Genomic DNA, 15,213 nt, shown 5'->3' on the forward strand with positions numbered 1-15,213 from the left:
AATAGATAGACCTGTTGTAACCATATTGTTTTTTTTAGGAATAAGTGTCAGAAACATAAGTGAGGTAGTACTTCATTCAGCTGAATAAAGCAACACGCACAAGAAGTAACTGCCTCTTGACACACAATCATCTGCCAAATGTCAGAAAATTCAGAAAACTTAGAATAATGAACAAAAGAGCAAGTAATATTGCATACAGAACCTCAAAAGCAAATGTTTGATAAAAAAGACAAGGGGTGGAAAGGAACAGAGAATGAATATTATTAGCATCTTCTCACCTCTAAGTTTCACTGAGAGAAAGAATGAATGGTTGAAAGGGAAATAAAACTGAGCTTCACAGACAGAAATTAATACTGAATTTATGAAGTAATAAGAAGATCCCTTGATTGTTTCCTTCACAATAGTACTTTGAACTTTAAAATGTTGGCCGCCTTCAAAAGAGAGAGAGAGAGAGAGAGAGAGAGAGAGAGAGAGAGAGAGAGAGAGAGAGAGAGAGAGAGAGAGAGAGAGAGAGAGAGAGAGAGAGAGAGAGAGAGAGAGAGAGAGAGAGAGAGAGAGAGAGAGAGAGAGAGAGAGAGAGAGAGAGAGAGAGAGAGAGAGAGAGAGAGAGACTATACACATACCTAATCAAATTGCAATACATCCTTAGTGTGAGAAGTCCTATGCCTGGCAAGGAAACACTCCTGTGAGAAGAGTGTGACCACAGGATTTTTTTTTTTTTTTTTTTTTTACGGTAAGGCCTATAGCGCCTGTAGGCACACTTGAAGAGTGTATGGGAAGCGCTGTTCAGCTTCCGCCCATTAGTGGCGCAGGCAATTTTATTTATAGTGGTACCCATATTAGGGCCCATATCACCACCCAAGCTCATCTTGGGTGTAACCACCTAGAACCTGGGTATCATGGTGACATGTAGCTAACTTTAAACCACTCGACAAATGGCAAAGTGTTTTAAGGCTGTACGTGGTGGGATTCGAACCTACGCGTGGACGTCTGCCCGATCCCACACTCACCACCTTATCCACTACGCCACCACCTCCCTAGATGACAACATTCAAGTTGTAGTTATATTACCAAATAGTACTTAAAATGAATCCCTTTCCTTGTTTGTACTCAGACACCTCAGTGTCTAATAATCAAAGTCATGAATTCTTACAAAACTTGTTACCTTATGTCATATCAAGAGGCAATGACTTTATACCAAGAATTCCACCATTACTTTATCCTAGTGTGTTTCATCATACCTTAATTTCAGGTATCAAATACAGCAACATCTCTGCAAATGTTAGCTTTGTGAAGTAAAGTAACAGACTACATTGGAATAACAAAGTACAGTAAACTTTTCCTTTTGCTCTCTTTACAACAAACAATCAAAATGAAGTTAGTGAGGTGCTCAAGCATGTTAAGATAGTATACGTATACACAACACAGAATGTAATCTTACTCTCACAAACATTAAAAAATATTGAAGTCCCAAATGTTCTTTTCTTGGTACTTACTTGTTTTCTATCATGAGGATATCAGAAGCATTTACTCCACAGCTATGCACTCCTACCCTAACCTATAAGAACATACATACATATGTTATATGACATTCATAGACATTGCATTATACAAACTAATATTAATACTAAAAAGAGCAATATTAGATGTCAAGGGTGGATATAATACTACCAAGAATATCTAATTGATACATGGAATATTAATCTAGTATAGGTCGCTAATCTTTTAAATAATTTTCTACCTCAAAGAACATTAATTTAGTATAAGTTGCTAATTATTTAAATAATTTTGAGCTCAGACAATTTACCATTGGGTGATACTTCAGTATGCATCCTCATCTGTTGCAGATCCTTGGACTTACAAATACAGAAGAAAATTTTTCCCATAAGAAACAAAGGCAAAATTATTAATTTACTCCCCTGAAAAAATGCTATTGTCATTGGCATACTATTATTGAATTTACTAACTTGATTTCCTTTTAGCTTCTTTCTCTGGACATCTTCAAGTTGTAGTTGTTGGCCAAACTCTCGCAATACAGCTGCCTTGTAGGTTGAAGCCTTCCTCAGGGTTGTTCTTCCATACAGCCCTGTGGACGGCTGCTGGAGTGGAGCCAGTGTCACTGCTTTGGCCCCCAGGTGAAGGAGGCGCTGCATCTTTAGTGCTGTCATCTGCCGGGAAACAAAAATGCTGGTGACTAGGTGAGTATCATGATTTGCGGTCATTTCGTCCACAAGTTTGGAGAATGAAGCTGTTATGCTCATCACCACTATACTTACACGTCAAACTATTTCTAGTCGTCAGCAAATAACTGGATCAGCTATTTTCAAGTGAGTCATTCTGGTCCACTAATATGAGGCCTCCCTTGCTCTGATATCTATCTTGGCTACCTAAACATAACTACTAAGGTGACTCACAGTGACTTTCTCTCTTGCTAAGTTGCTAGTATGTCACGGTCTCTCTCTCTCTCTCCACAATGTTTCTTTCCTTTTTTTTTTTCAAAACTCCCTACCGTGTTTCCTGGTCAGTTATAATGGTTAAGACTTCACCACCCTAAGTTAGTACCTGTCAGTGGTGAAGTAATGAGGTTAGATCACGGTCGGCTGTGTTGGTGACTGCCTTTTGGTGCTTGTGTCCTCCCAACGGCTCCATGTATGTCATTTAGATATTTCAGTTTTATCATCTTCTTTACAAATTTTTTTTTTGCATTCTAAATTCTGCATGATTTATCACACCATGACTACAACCATTTATCCAATCGTTTATTCATATAACATTCACGTGCTTCACGTGTGGATCACAGGATAGCATGGAATGAACCATGGCAGGAATGAGACCAAGGAAATAAAGTATGTTGAATCCATTCATTCATAACCTCAAAACCTCAGCACAAAAAAAAAGATAAATAACCCCAAATATCTCACCACAAAATGATAGCTTTAATTCATATTTCTCTCCACTATAATACCCATCACACCAGGCCTGCCTCAATACTTTCATTGATATCCTATTATGTACGGTATACTCATCCATCTCTATTTCTCTCTTGTTAGTGCAATATGTTTCACAGCCACAATTAGTTTGATTATTACACTGTATATTCTAAGACTTATTTTCTTGCGAGATTTGTTATTTTTGGCAGACTTAATGTCTTCATGTATAACTTTCCAGATGCAATTCTTTTCTTCATCTCCTTATCCTGCTTCTACTCACAGTCACTGGTCTCAAGTATATATAAAGTAATTCTTAAGTGTTTTCTACTCTTGAACTGACCTATGGAATTTCTCGTAATCTCTTTTTTATTTTATGTAAGAATGGAAAACTAGTCAAGGACAAAAAAAAAAAAAAATAAATAAATAAATAAATAAATAAAAAAGGCCTACTCAGTCGCCAGTCCCTTACATGTCCGACAGGGTTATCTAAATGGCAGAAATGTCTTGAAACCTCCCTCTTAAATCTTGTTTCATTTTGACAACAATAGTAATTTGGTCATAGATTCAATGCATTTTAGTCCCATCCCCTCATTCACTTCAAGGAAAGGTGAGTATGCATAAATTCAAAGATGTATGTACTACTAAGATGCTCTGCAATTTCAGCATGTGCCAACATCTTCGGTGTAGTTATTAATTAAAACGCCTTTGCATATATTCATAACTCATTCACTCACTCACTGCTTTCTCAAATACCTGCTTAATCAGGCAGAATGATTGCCATGACTACCGTAGTACACTTATCCCTGTCTCAGTCTGCTCTTCGTTTCAAAATATGTTGTAACTCTCATATCCACTTTAACGTAATATTAAATATCTACATAGCATGATTTCACTGAAAGGAAAAAATCAACTTTTTCAAGATACTGAATTTTCTTAGGACTGAAAGGAACATGTCAAGGTACACTGAATATTTTTTTGAGGTTTCTCAACCTCAGAGGAAGACGCGTTTGACTTTTTCTTTTTCCTTTCGTAGTAAGGAAAGTTCTTGGAAACAGCCAAGTGTGTGAGGAGTATGTATTATTTAGCAGGAGTATACATAGTGGCATGGCGTTGGAGGGGTGTTCTTGGTGGTCGGTCCACAGTCCACAGTAGGGCTCAGGGTTACCTCCAAGGTTCTTTAGCCACGACAAATAACAGTTTGTTCCTTGGCAATGTATGTTTGGAAATAGTGCAAAGCAGGCTACGGTCAAGAAGAAAGGAAGGACACTAAGGACACAGTGATCCAGCACGTAGCGACGGTACTACCCAATATGATGTCCAGATAATAACCGAGGAGCAGTGTCCATGTAGGACCAAAATAACTCCAGCAGTGACTGAGCACTGCAAGAGCTCCACCGAATAAGATGGTGTAATAGAAACACTGTGAACATGGCATATAGGGAATAGAATTGGTAATATGTAGAAGGAAGAAGGAAGATGAGGCTTAAACATGACAATTCAATTACTTTACTTTCAACGCTAGTAAGCTCGTTAATAAATGAATAAATAAATAAATTAATTAATTAGTTTATATATATATATATATATATATATATATATATATATATATATATATATATATATATATATATAAATTAATTAAAATACAATCATGATCGTTACATGATGGCACAAGCACAAATTCTTCCCCATGTGTGTGTGTGTGTGTGTTTCACTGTTTGTTTGATTTGCTGCAGTCTCTGACGAGACAGCCAGACGTTACCCTACGGAACGAGCTCAGAGCTCATTATTTCCGATCTTCGGATAGGCCTGAGACCAGGCACACACCACATACCGGGACAACAAGGTCACAACTCCTCGATTTACATCCCGTACCTACTCACTGCTAGGTGAACAGGGGCTACACGTGAAAGGAGACACACCCAAATATCTCCACCCGGCCGGGGAATCGAACCCTGGTCCTCTGGCTTGTGAAGCCAGCGCTCTAACCACTGAGTTACCGGGCCGGTGTGTGTGTGTGTGTGTGTGTGTGTGTGTGTGTGTCATTAGTAATCCTTTGTGCGTAGTAAGTCTAATAAAAACATGGACTAAACCATAAAAGCCTACCAACTATTTTTTTTCTCTCTCTCTCTCTGATGCCACGCATGAACGTGCTCTGCCACGTGCCCCATCCTCCCTCTGTGGCTCATCCTGGTGCCCGTCAGCCCTCTACAACTCCTGGCTGGACTTCACGCGCGGGCTGATAAGTGGGAAGGAAAAGTTGAGCTACGTAGTGACGCATGGCTTAGTTGCGTCGTACCGAGGCAAGGTCAGGCCGTGTAAGATTCCACAAGTGAAGTGGAATCAGTGGCTATTCGTTTCATTATTATGTGCAATGCCTCTTCTACAACAGTCTCCCTCCTTGCCTTTGTTCACCCGTCTACGCCGCTGCGCCGTAACGCTGCACTACTTGCCAGCCCCCTCCAACACCTCTTCACTGCATAAATTGTTAGGCTGGGAAAGCGGGCAGTGAGTGACACGGAGAAATTTCACTTTAATAAGACAGAAAAGGAGAAGTAAACAGTTAAGACGTATATGTTAAATTTCGTATCATAGGTCGAATAAAAAATGTGATTATAGAGAAAAGGATAAACAGATAGAAATGTGATTGTATAGAGAAAAGGATAAACAGACAGAGGTCTTTTGTCATGAGGTTCCACAGACGCTGTTTTTGTTTGCCATTTCAGGAGTGTTCTAAAACGATTCCCTTATTCCCTATACCACACGAGATGTAACGATGATGGTGTGCGTGTGTGTGTGTGTTATAAAATGGTTTTCGGTGAACTGCTACCCACGCTCACTACATACATATTAGGAAAAAAAGTGAAATGCGAGCTGGTGTAATAAGATTATTTTCGAGGAATTGTTGATATGTGGTATGTAGGTTACACAACAGGAAAATACTACGATATATATATGTGTGTGTGTGTGTGTGTGTGTGTGTGTGTGTGTTTTCAAGCGTCTACACTAAATCCATGACCCTTTAGTCAAGCCCTTGGTGGCAATTATCAGTGGTGGCGCTAAAACTTCCTCCCGTCAGCACACAGGAGTTGAGAGACTGAGATGACTAAAACAAACCTTTCCAGGTGTTTATTTTTTAAGACAAGTGTAATACAACTTCAGCCTCAGAGAGAGAGAGAGAGAGAGAGAGAGAGAGAGAGAGAGAGAGAGAGCAATGAAGATTGTAAATGAGCGACAGCAAAGCTTATGACGTGCAAACAGAAAACATGAAGCATAATAACAATAATAATAATAATGATAATAATAATAATAATAATAATAATAATAATAATAATAATAATAATTTAATAATAATAATAATAATAATAATAAAGAAAAAAAAACAATTATGAAACAGAACAATACGAGCTTGACTAAAATCACGTCCATTACATAAGGATACGCACACACACACACACACACACACACATCTTATTACGTGTTTCGTGCTCCTCCTCAGCTTTCTAAGGCCATCTGATTTACTGACAATTTCCAAGAAAAGCTGATAACTTGTAATTTTTTGGCGTACCAGATGATTTAAAGATAAGACAATGTGGAAGTGTGGTAGGGAGTTTTCTTAATTTTTAGTTTTTTATTGTAGTAAGGATTCAACTGAGAAAATAACAGTGGAGAGGAAAAAGATGAGCTGAAGGTACTATTAGTCTTCAGTACAAGACGAGTGACCTGCATGAGCGAGGGTGGCACAGGAAGTCTATGTTCAGGCCGACTTTGCTCTTACTTTGCTCTACAGAGAACGTGCGCACTTAGCAAACCCGTCGCCGTTTCAAGGCATGGACGCGCGATACGCAGAATCCAAATGACCTTCTATAGGGATTTTTATTTTAGTTGTTGTTATTGTTGAGGTTGCTGATTTTTTTTTTTCTTCTTCGTTTATGTTATCCTAATAAGACCCATTCTTTGAACGTGATGTCACATTCACTTTCCGCCTGAAATGAAATTTCAACCCCCCCCCCACACACAACAATCTAATATCACATGAATTTTGACAAACTAATGATGACTTGATTGGTACAGATGATTGCTAAGATTACCTGAATAGTGACATGAAAAAACTGCTCGCTTCAAAGAATTTCATCAGTAACAGTTTCACTTAATCCTATACATTTCTTTTAGTTCAGTTTCAGTTATTAATTTGCCTTGTTTTTCTTTCATTTATTTGATGTTTGGTGTTTGGGGAACAAAACCACTTATTTTTCATGACTTGTGTCATCATACTTGTCTGAATAAGCACCTCATTAAGAAAAAATAAAGAAAGAAAGCTTAAAATGTATATATCGGTTAATTGGAGCGTTGAATCATTCATAGATTTTTAATTCACAAAGGAATTGCCATAGCCTGATGGACACACATTCACACACACACACACACACACACACACATACGCACACAGAGAGAGAGAGAGAGAGAGAGAGAGAGAGAGAGAGAGAGAGAGAGAGAGAGAGAGAGAGAGAGAGAGACTGTAGATAGATAGATGCATGTATATATTTACATTTTCTGCCAAATCCTTACAGATAATCTTTCCTTTAGCTAGTGTCTTCTCTCCTTCCCTCCCTCCCTCCCTGCTGCCGCGATGGCATCAATATAACAGTTGTAATACGAGTCAGAAGTTTGATCTGCTGCTGCTACGTATATATATATATATATATATATATATATATATATATATATATATATATATATATATATATATATATATATATATATATAGTTTTATTCCATTTTGGTGGTGAAATTATTGTTTCACAGAGAAGCGTTCAAGTGGTTAGGCTCAGAACATCCCTGTAGTCGCCCTGACCATTCCAAGAATACCCTAGAAATTAGACACAAGATGCTTCAATGTCCCATTTATTTATTTATGTCCAATTTCAGTGGTTCTCTCCCTGCCTGTCTGCTTGCCTGACTCAATGTTACCAAAATCTTTTTTGACAAAATCTTACTCAGTGATGGTGGTGGTGGTGGTGGTGGTGGTGATAAAGATACCCTCACTCTGCATTACATTAACATTTATGAAGGTCAGTCGAACTGTGAACAAACAGATTCGTGCATCAACAAAAACAGTGCCAGACTAAACACGGCTGGATTGCACTGGTTTGTTACGTCTGGCCACTAAAGTTGCATTGCCGAGACTAGGAAAAACCAGGTGAAAGAAAATGCCTGAATCGTATGACACTCAGTAAATATTCAAGGATCTTCATGACTATCACCCATTAAAGGAGTGGCTCGTACTTTTGAACCCTGTGCTTCCATTGGGACTATTTCTTCGTAAAATCTATTAAGTGAACTGATTGAGTTTTTATGAGTGGGCTTATTCATTTACTTATCTTTTTATTTATTTATTTTCCAATCAATAGAATGAAATTATTACTGAGATCATGAGAATATTTTTGAATTATCAATCATTTCCATTAAATCCTGCTGAAAGTAGCTTTAGAAATAACTAAAAGAAAAAAACTGAAAACTTCTGAAGTATTTTCGCAGCACAGAAAAAAACATTAATCTTAAGCTAAAAACCAACACACACACACACACACACACACACACACACACACACACACACATATCGAAATAAACACACATCAAAATAAGAACTCCCCAAACACGTATCGTTCAATGGGTACAGCACGCGTCCCTTGCAACCCGCCATGTGCCTCCCCATCTAGCCCACAGCACCTACTTCTCCCCATGCGCCTCTCAGTGTTTACAACACTGTTTACAACACTGTTCTCCTCCTCCCTTGCCTCCCTAACACGTGGCTTTCAGTCGGTAAAGTGCGCCTCTCATCTCTCACTTACGCATTTCTTTCCCTCACCCTTGTGGATATGGTGCGTAGTAAATTGCACACACACACACACACACACACACACACACACACATACTCTTAGGACATTACAGAAGAGTAAAGGACCAACAGACGAGGCGCTGATATTGATAAGTACGTAAATAGCGAATTATTTTTTTGAGACAAAGAAAAAATAAACGCAAAGAAAACGGCTTACTCCTGTGCGTAATACTATACCAAAACACCAAAACACCAGCGAGTCCTTCCTTCAAATCTCTGACCCCAAAATAAGCAAGCAGATAAATAAACAAATTGCTAACCGTTGGTACGCATGTCCCCACAGTGAGTGGCGGTCAGTCTGGCGCAGTTTGTCAACACGGAGACCAACTCAACAAGCGGGCAGTGATGAGAGGGACGGAGCATGGGAGGGAGGGAGGGACACAGGGCATGGATGAGCAGGCTGAAGGAATGCCTTGTTCTAGCCTTGGCACGTTCCTCATGCATGTCACTATTAGTTTGCGTAATATTACTTAACAGAAATGCGTCACATCAGGATGATTGAATATTGATGTTGTCTGCATATTGTTGTTGTTGTTGTTGTTAGTGGTGGTGGTGATGGTGGTAGTAGTGGTATTTTGTTGATGTTGTGGTTGTTGCTCATGGTGGTGGTGGAATATTTTTTCAAATAATATTTACACTCTTTATAAACCAACAAATGTATCACACTCTAGAAATATAAGAAAGTTAGCTGATAATGGTAATGACAATGATAATGATAACAATGATAATAGTGAAGATAATAATAATATTGATAATAATAATAATAATAATAATAATAATAATAATAATAATAATAAAATGATCATAAAAATAAAAATGATAACAACAACAACAACAACAACAACAACAACAACAACAACAACAATAAAAGAACAACCACAACTTTTCTGATGTCTCTACGCATTCTAATCGATACAAGTCTACATCGACGGTGAATAGCGCAGATATTTCTCAAGAAGACACCATTACCACCACGGCGACCAGCAGGAGCCAGCCACCAATGCCGCCGCTGGCTTCAGGAAGTGATCACCGCGGCTCTGCGACTCTCCCTCAGCTGACCTCGCCCGCGTTTCAAACTGTCAACCCCAAAAGAACCTCTACTTACATCAGAAAATAGGAAGGAAGGAAAGAACTTCACACACTCATACCATTGGAATTTCCTTACTTGCATACATTGTGAGTGAAAAATTTACTTAGGCCTAACATGTTTGCACTATTTAAGCCTCCAGTTTCCCTCGTGCGTCATCAGTCGGTTTGATTACGAGACAGCTAAAATACGACTCATTGTGTCCTATTTCATATTGGTAGTAACTATCAGTAAACTCATGAATTTTAATCCCTTCAGTACTGAGACGCATTTTTATCATGAGTTTGGGTATGATTAGATGATCTTACTTATAAGGAAAGGTCTATAGAAGTCAGAAGATTAATGGCCAGAATCTTCACTATTTCAATCCCTACATAAGTTTCTGAAGCTGTATATAAACACTAAATACTAAGAAGAATGAATATGAGAACGTGTCAAAGCTTTGAAGGGGTTAAGCTACATACATGCTTTCCTTCGTTATCAAACAATGAAATATAACATCAACAGAAGTTTGAATGAATTTCTGACACCAATACTTCCTTGCGGAAAAATGTGGTCTCTAAATTCCTTACCACCCCTTAGTTATGACAGCTGAAATATCTTTACACGATTTTTTTTTTTTTTTTTTTTTTACTGACAAAAATATCTCTGATGAAAATAGCAATACAGAAAACTATTGAACAATTCAACTCTGATCACTACATTGTTATAAAGCTTTTGTTTCCTCACTTCCGATGTTTTCTTCACCCTTGAGGAAATAATGGGCGCGCGCCAGCGCGCGCGCACACACACACACACACACACACACACACACACACACACACACACACACACACACACACACACACACACCGCGTAGTGTAGTGGTTAGCACGCTCGACTCACAATTGAGAGGACCGGGTTCGAGTCCCGGGAAGCGGCGAGGCAAATGGGCAAGTCTCTTAATGTGTGGCCCCTGTTCACCTAGCAGTAAATAGGTACGGGATGTAACTCGAGGGGTTGTGGCCTCGCTTTCCCGGTGTGTGTTGTGCGTGATGTGGTCTCAGTCCTACCCGAAGATCGGTCTATGAGCTCTGAGCTCGCTCCGTAATGGGGAAGACTGGCTGGGTGACCAGCAGGCAGCAGAGGTGAATTACACACACACACACACACACACACACACACACACACACAGTGACCTCTTACTCAATAAAGCTCAGAATGATAATGACATACCAAGAAATTGTATCCTAAGAAGAAAAAAATCCGAGTCTAGTATTTTCCTTTTGTAAAGTTGATAGCCAAATACGTCATTGCACGTGCCATGTCTATGGAACAACGAGTTAACGAGTTCAGTCTGAGAACTATTGCAAAGATTTCCTAAACAGAGCTAAATTTCACAGCGTACTGAGAAACTATACATGCTTGAGAAATAATGAATAACAATGTGCGTATATTCTTGACATGGTGCTGCTTAACCTTTTTCGTACTGGGATACTTTTTTACCTTGAAATTTGTGTACGATTAGACCATTTTATTGACATTAAGAAGCGTTTATGGACGTCAGAAGATTAATGGTCATAGTCTTCTCTATCTTAATCACACAAATGTGTTTCTGAAGCTGTATAAAATCACCAAACAGTAAGCAGAGTAAATATGGAAATACGTCATGGTACTCAAGGGGTTAAGAATCTTGCTTTTAATGTCATGAATAAGATAACGCGTTCAAACTTGAAAAAAAATACGTTTAAGATATAGATAGCAAGGGATTGGCTCTCAAAATAGGCTGGAAATTTATGGATACGGATTAATGGGATTGATTGAGTAATAGGGATTGATAGGTGAAAATAGCTAAGTATACTTCATTCAGGGACTGCCACGCGTAGGTCTGATGGCTTCTTACAGCTTACCTTTATATTCTTTTGTTATGATAATAAAACATAAGAAGCTGCAAGGAGCCATTAACCCCTTCAGTATTGAGACGTATCTTTACTTTGAAATTTTGGGGTATGATTAGATGATTTTATTGACATTAGGAAGGGTTTATGGTGTTCAGAAGATTAATGGCCAGAGTCTTTACTATTCTAATCCCGACATAAGTTTCTGAAGTTGTATCAAATCACCAAATAGTAAGCAGAATGAATATGGTACTGAAGGGGTTAAGTCTACACGCGGCAGTTCCAGCATGGCATGTATCGATGTATTCCCACCTGTCAGCCTCCCATCAACACAATGCACTAACGTAATGTTCATTTGTTTACTTTTGCGTCTTTGCGCCAGACGGAGACAATTCTGATGCAACCCGAGGGTCACTTTTCACAGACGGGCAAACGCAGCCATGTCCCCCTCCTCCGCCCTGTGGTGCCACCCTCTGACCTTTCACACATTCCTAGAGAGAGAGAGAGAGAGAGAGAGAGAGAGAGAGAGAGAGAGAGAGAGAGTCACTAAGGATTTTCCGCTGTCTATCCTGGGTTTTACTAAAGTGTGTATATAGTGGCGCTGTTTCTCCAACAGCTTGATGCAACTTTGTTTGTTTGTTGACGCTCTGAGCCGCGCCTCTTTTTCACTTGATCCTATTGGCGGAGAAGCAGCGGACCCGACTGAATGGCATGTGTGGCCTTCATGGGAAGCCGGGTACAGTTGCCACCATGTAAACACGGCGTCTGTCTCACTATTACAGAAAAGTCTCGTAATCACACACAAAGCTATTTTTAATGTACCGCTCGTGTTGTTCTTATTTCAACACGAGGATACTCACAATGAAAGTAATACATTTGTTGCTAGTGTCTTAATGAAGGCAAAATAAAGTCAACATAAGCAGTGGGAAGCCTATTGCAACGCACGTGGCAGTCATTAGCTCCACCAGACTACATAAGGGAGCCACAGTGAATCTCGGACCCAGAGACATCACCCGCGCTGCACTGCTAACACTTCAGCCCTAACACTCGCCCGTGCTACAGCGCATTCCTTGCCATGGCAGGTTAGTACGTACTCCCTTCTCATCAAAAAGTTGTGACCAGCTTCTCGCAGGATTTAAAAGTTATATCATCATATAGAAATTTCTTTGAAAGTAACATGTCCAATATATACAGCACGCCTGTTCTGCTTGTTTATATAGCCACTAACTTAGTCACATGATCAAAGCCAAGTAAAAACTTTCCACTGTGATGGGTGACTGCAGAGCTCTGAGGTTTACCCTTACACTGTGGATTAATTTGTAACCTCTTAATTAACAGCAGCTAAACCAGTTCATTTATATATATGGAAACTTCTTGCTCACTTCATACACAATTTTTGTGATATACAAAGTTAGAACTAAATCATTAGGTGCCTACTAACTGTTTGAAAAAGAAAGGGCTTAACATTGTTTCGGGAGTCATGTACCATGTACCCTGTACCACCCAGCAGTTTCATTGCACGACCGTATTAGAGGACAAGATTATCGCGTGCTTACTCTTCCTCACTTCCTTGTGCTTATGGTCTGTCTTCTTTTTCGCTAGCCACGATGGAGCAGACCTTCGCGGAGACGCCCCTACATATGCTGCAGCCCAAGGCCCTCTTCGACTTCGCATCCCAGACACTTGGATTTGTCACTCGGTCACTCGGGTACAGGGAGCCAGACTCATACTCCACAGACGAGGATAATTCTCTGTGTCACTTCGACATCCGTGAGAAAGACGAGGAGAGCGGGCTCGACATTTACACTCTGAACGAGGTCGCCGAACACGAGACCTTCGATGATTGCTGGATTGTTCTCTTCGATAAAGTGAGTCACATCACCACCACTGCTCGTGTTGTTTTTGTGTCAAGTTTATTGCGATCGAATATCTTGGGAAGCACCAACAATGTTCAAATGTTCGCTAATTATAAAAAAAAGAAATCATACTCAAACTATCATAATTATCAAACAGCTAATATGTAAACTCCGGAAACATTACACTACATAACAATTATTCTACTTAATACGTAACACGTGAAGACAGGTCATCTCTAATCACAGGTCTGGTTATCCCCCTCAGGTGTTTGACGTGACTAGCTTCCTGCTGGAGCACCCAGGTGGCGAGGAAGTGATCCTGGAGAACGCTGGCAGGGACGCCACCCTCGCCTTCCGCGGCGTTGGCCACTCCACCCTCGCCCTGCGTGCCCTCGATGACTACCTGGTCGGCATTGTGAGCCACGCGGAGAGGATCTACACCAACCAAGACTCAGGCAGACGAGGGGAACGATAGGCAGTACCCGCCCATGCAGCCATCAACACTCTTCACACTGCACCTCATCGAGAATGAATGTGTGTACTAGAGCAGAAAGGGTTTACTCATCACCTCACTATCATATTTACATCGCAAACATTTTACTGTAAAATTTCACTGATAGTCAAACATCATCATCTTCATTTATTCACTTCCATTGTCATGTTCACACTACAATGCAAGAAGGTGTCTGGTTCAGTTACCTCACTACACCTCGCTTCACTCCGCCCTTTCCAGTCATATAGTTACGTACATGGTAGAACAAGTCTTATATTTGTACTATATTTTTTTTAATAAAACACATAAAAATATAAGTATGCAAAGTTATCTTTTGCCTTGTTCTTTTTTTTAATATACTTGAAGTTTTTTTTTTTTTTTTAACCATAAAACTTGGTGTACTATGAATAGTGAAACCTTGCCCAGGAGTGTGGGGGACAGGTGCAGGAATCCCCTTCCCTCGTCTTGACTAATGGGATTAAGCTGAAGGGAAGCACGATGACTATAAGCTCCTTCTGTTCTCCTCCCACATACTTCCACACAGCCTCAGAGCTGTTTTTTATCTATTCTTTTTTTCTACTCCTGCTCTATATATTTCTTTCGCTCTCTCTTCCACTTTTCGTTCCCTTTCATCTAAATATCACCTATAGGAGTGAATTATGCTGGAATCCAGACTCACCAACTTTCAACGCAAAATAAAGCAAAACCTCTGATTGATAATTTGATACATAAAACTAAATTAGAAAGTTATAACAACAATTTAAGGAGAGAGAGAGAGAGAGAGAGAGAGAGAGAGAGAGGAGGAGCAAATATCTAACTGAGCTGCGAATTCCATTGACCGACGACGTATCACAGAACCAAAAGGTGTCAAGAGTCTCATAATTCTTAACTTATTGCCAGCTTGACATTTACTGTGCGTGTGTAATAGTAGGTGAAGCAGTGGGTGTGTGGGTGGGTGTAGTAGTGGGTGAAGCGGTGGATGGGTGTAGTGTGGCTGTGTTGAGTGTGTATAGTAGTGGGCATAGCAGTTAGTGGGTGGGTGGGTGGGTGGCTGCGTTGAATGTGTAGTAG

General features: G+C 39.8%; 2 protein-coding genes across 4 annotated transcripts in view; one reads left to right on the forward strand and one right to left on the reverse strand.

Annotated features, from left to right (window-relative positions):
* LOC123516778 (quinone oxidoreductase-like protein 2 homolog) overlaps positions 1 to 2,687 on the reverse strand; it is a 13,055-nt gene extending 10,368 nt beyond the window's left edge. The window contains exons 1-3 of one of the 3 annotated variants that reach the window (XM_045276419.1): positions 2,563 to 2,687; positions 1,968 to 2,168; positions 1,497 to 1,558 (exon numbers count right to left, since the gene is read on the reverse strand). In XM_045276419.1, coding sequence (XP_045132354.1) covers positions 1,497 to 1,558; positions 1,968 to 2,168 — 263 coding nt within the window. In that variant the 5' untranslated portion in view covers positions 2,563 to 2,687. Of the gene's footprint in view, positions 1 to 1,496; positions 1,559 to 1,967; positions 2,169 to 2,276; positions 2,436 to 2,562 lie in introns of those variants that run through there. The other 2 variants (XM_045276421.1, XM_045276420.1) reach the window with 2 other exon arrangements.
* Positions 2,688 to 12,721: 10,034 nt separating this feature from the next.
* LOC123516992 (cytochrome b5-like) lies at positions 12,722 to 14,459 on the forward strand. Its single transcript, XM_045276796.1, has 3 exons — positions 12,722 to 12,875; positions 13,396 to 13,661; positions 13,915 to 14,459. Exons 1-3 carry the CDS (start codon positions 12,869 to 12,871, stop codon positions 14,122 to 14,124), a joined length of 483 nt encoding a protein of 160 aa, XP_045132731.1. The 5' UTR covers positions 12,722 to 12,868; the 3' UTR covers positions 14,125 to 14,459.
* Positions 14,460 to 15,213: the final 754 nt, after the last annotated feature.

The sequence above is a fragment of the Portunus trituberculatus genome, chromosome 41 (assembly GCF_017591435.1).
Source record: "Portunus trituberculatus isolate SZX2019 chromosome 41, ASM1759143v1, whole genome shotgun sequence".
NCBI classification, from domain to species: domain Eukaryota; kingdom Metazoa; phylum Arthropoda; class Malacostraca; order Decapoda; family Portunidae; genus Portunus; species Portunus trituberculatus.

Coding starts and splice junctions, on each gene's coding strand:
- LOC123516992 (XM_045276796.1), top strand. Junction 13,662..13,914: donor GGATTGTTCTCTTCGATAAA/GTGAGTCACATC, acceptor TATCCCCCTCAG/GTGTTTGACGTGACTAGCTT.